The following is a 3267-nucleotide window of genomic DNA, read 5'->3' as shown; positions in this document are numbered from 1 at the left end:
AACCTAAATATCAGGGTGTCAATGATTTAAATAAATTGATTTAAAAAAAAATTTGATTTATATCACTTTTAAAAAAATCTCAATTTCAAGTATTTTTCAAATAAAATCACAATTTCAATTATTTATTTTAAAAAAATCATTTTTTTAAATATTTATTTAAACTCCCAACAGTCAATCATTTTCTTCAGCCTTTCAACAGTATTTTTACACCACAACCTTTCTTTATATTTATATTAGAATATTCTATTCTTATTTGACCATTTCATTTTGTATACTCAGTCTCTTAAATTTCCCCTTTACATTGTTACTGTTCTATTACACTTTAGAAAAGTATACTTAATTTTTTTAAAGCTAAATAGTACCTATTTTTACTTTTAAATGTGTCCACTTGAAACAAAATATACTTAAAGGAATTATTTTTTTCGATAGTTTTTTTTTACAGATTAATACTATTAAAAACAAGTTATTTACTAGCTCTTTTTATTGTGTTTTTAGTTGTTAAACTTAGTGGTTAGTTGTTTAGCTTAGTAGGTATTAAGGATGACACACTGCAAGATTTATTCCTTAAAAATAAAAAATTAATTCATGTATCATTTATGATGACATACACACAACTTCATCAGTACTGGTGTCTCCTTCGGAAGCAGTCTCAGTTGATTCAGGATCAACATTAATAACCAAACTTTCAACGGTGAAATCACACATTCCGTCAAGTTCCCACATTAGTTCTTCCTCTTTAATAACATGGCTAACACAGTTCTTCCATGTTTCAGTAGAAATGTTTTGAATTGCTTCTTTCGTGATCTGTTTCACTTCATTCTCTTTAAATGTTTTATTTTCGGCTGCAATTTTACCTTTCACAATACTCCAAATATGTTCAATTGGATTAAGTTCACAGTGGTAAGGTGGCAGTCTCAAAACAGTATGCCCTTGAAGCTCGGCTAGTCTATCAACCCGATAACCCTCATATTTGTTACGGACATTAGACACGAGGAGCAGAAGTTCAGCTTTTAGCATGTCAAAGCTCCATGAAATGTTTTTCGATGTCAGCCATTGTCGAATGTCATCCTTTTTGGTGGAAGAGTTAGGAATGTTGTCCACAAAAACACTGTGGCATGATGCATTGTCCATCACAATAATGCTATTGGCAGCAAGGTTGGGGAGTAACTTATTTTGAAACCAATTTTCATAGTAATCATCATTCATTTCTTCATGTTAATCACCTTTACCTTTTTTTCCTTTAAAGATATCTTCAGCTTCCTTGACAAAACCATTCTCACCTCCAGCATGGGTAATGATCAACCTGGATCCTTTTCCGGAAGGCGCTTTTAGTCCAGTTGAGAGGACTGACATAAATGCATCTTTCGGTCTCTTTATAAATGTGTCTTGCCAAACTGTTTCTTTTGTGTGACCAAAATTCACCCAGGTTTCATCGGTGTAAATTATATTCCTTCCTTCATTTCGGTACCGACGAATTTGTCTTAAAAATTGACGTCGCCACACTTGTATATCTTCCCTTTCTATCAGCATTGAAATGCGGGATCGCTTCTTATATACAAATCCTAAATCGAGCATTAGCCTCCTGGTTGTGTCAACAGTCAAGTTCGGAAGGTCAGAATCCTCATTGATTACTTTCATAACTTTAGCCACGGTTGGAATTTCATTTCTTTTAAAAAACAAGTGCACCTTCCGACGAATGGCACACAAAGTAAAGTCATCAAACTTTTGTAGTCTAGTTCCCTTGCATTTTCTTGCAGGTCTTTTTTTCCCAGGAGTGGAAAATGAGCCATTAACGTCATATTCTTTTTGCATCCGTGAGATGCTGCTGGTAGATACGCCAGTTAAGTCCGAAGTTTTACACAGCACATCATTCATAGAATCGCTGGGATTCCCTTCTCGCAATTTATGAAATACATTCATAACAATTGTCTTTTCAGAGCTTTTCAAAGCGCTGCCTTTCTTGTGGATTTGAAAGACGTAGCTCAACTTAGGAGTAGATTCCATTATTTTAATAATAACGAAATTAACGAATAGGTAGAATAATAACGATATATTAGCTTTTAAAAAAGCTGGTTTCTCAAACGATAAAAAATAAACTACAGCAGAGCAAAAGATTGAAGATAATATGCAATAAAGCGCGCGCGAAATTACACAACAAAAGCTCTCCCTAAAAGCGCTTTGGCGGGATCTGTTGATCGTGAGCTCTCATTGGCTAACGCCTTCAATTCTAAATAAAGATACCATTCCGCGATGCGCCGCTCGTAAATTTGGAAATATATAAAATTTTAAGAAAATAGCAAATTAACGCTATATATGTGTGGGTTAAGATAACTTATCATATTTCTATTGTGAAATGCGTAATTTACCTCGAAATACAGACATCGCGCCGGGAACTATTTTCTTCGTTTGCCCTCAGCATATTTCTCCATTGTCAAGAAACATTGCAGTTTAGTATAGTTGTTTTTATAAACAAGGTGGAGTGTTAATATTCTGGATATTGATGGCTAAGGCCGATCTAAATTTCTCCTACGTTAATTAGCGAGAAGTAAATAAATACAACACCGTATATCACATCACATCGAACTTGTTAAAATAAAATTCTTTCTTGTTTGCGCCACGTTTCATGTTTGACGAGCTTCGCTTACTGGAAATAAAAAAGAACAATTGCTAACATAAATAAATGCCAGGTTTCAACTGCCAATCAGGATCCATACCCTCGATGGCGTCGCTTGCAGATATCCAATGGGAAACCTGCAAGTGGCATGGTGTGGGTGTCTTGACCCTGACTGATTGTTAAAGCGTGACATTTGTTAGTGACATTGTTAAAGCGTGACATTTGTTTTAAACCACACATTCTATATTTTTCCAGAAAGATTCTTTCCCAGAGATTTAAATTCATTCACTATTTATTTCTTACTTAACACAAAGACTGGCACGAAGCCACGAAAGACATAAACTAACAGAGCATCAAAGTTAGCAAATACTTAAAGCAAAATTAATCACGGTTACATTAAAGTTCATGCACAAATAATAAATCTAAGTTAAGCAAAAGAAATTGAGAAGAAGGAAAAATTACAATTTAACGTATTCAATGCGTGATACAACGTTGTAATTAATTCATTAACATTCTAACTTATGTGTAAAAACTTAGCTCGACTTTAACATGCCATGTTATTTATAAACAATGAGCTGTGGATGAGATCACAGGTCACGTGTCTGTGTATCAGTGATCCTTTTTTCCTTTAGTTGCAAGTACCTAAGGCTCCT

General features: G+C 34.1%; 1 protein-coding gene across 1 annotated transcript; it reads right to left on the bottom strand.

Annotated features, from left to right (window-relative positions):
* Positions 1-594: 594 nt before the first annotated feature.
* On the bottom strand, positions 595-1206 carry LOC147814602 (uncharacterized). The gene has a single exon (XM_087156497.1). The coding sequence runs from the start codon at positions 1204-1206 to the stop codon at positions 595-597; it is 612 nt and encodes a 203-aa protein (XP_087012623.1).
* Positions 1207-3267: the final 2061 nt, after the last annotated feature.

This window comes from Parasteatoda tepidariorum, chromosome 2, assembly GCF_982258835.1.
Source record: "Parasteatoda tepidariorum strain Cologne lab strain chromosome 2, Ptep-v5.0, whole genome shotgun sequence".
Classification (NCBI taxonomy): Eukaryota; Metazoa; Arthropoda; class Arachnida; order Araneae; family Theridiidae; genus Parasteatoda; species Parasteatoda tepidariorum.
Note: the sequence above shows the minus strand (reverse complement) of the source record. Positions and strands in the feature narration are given on the sequence as shown.

Coding starts and splice junctions, on each gene's coding strand:
- LOC147814602 (XM_087156497.1), bottom strand. CDS start 1,206: ATGAATGATGATTACTATGAAAATTGGTTTCAAAATAAGTTACTCCCC.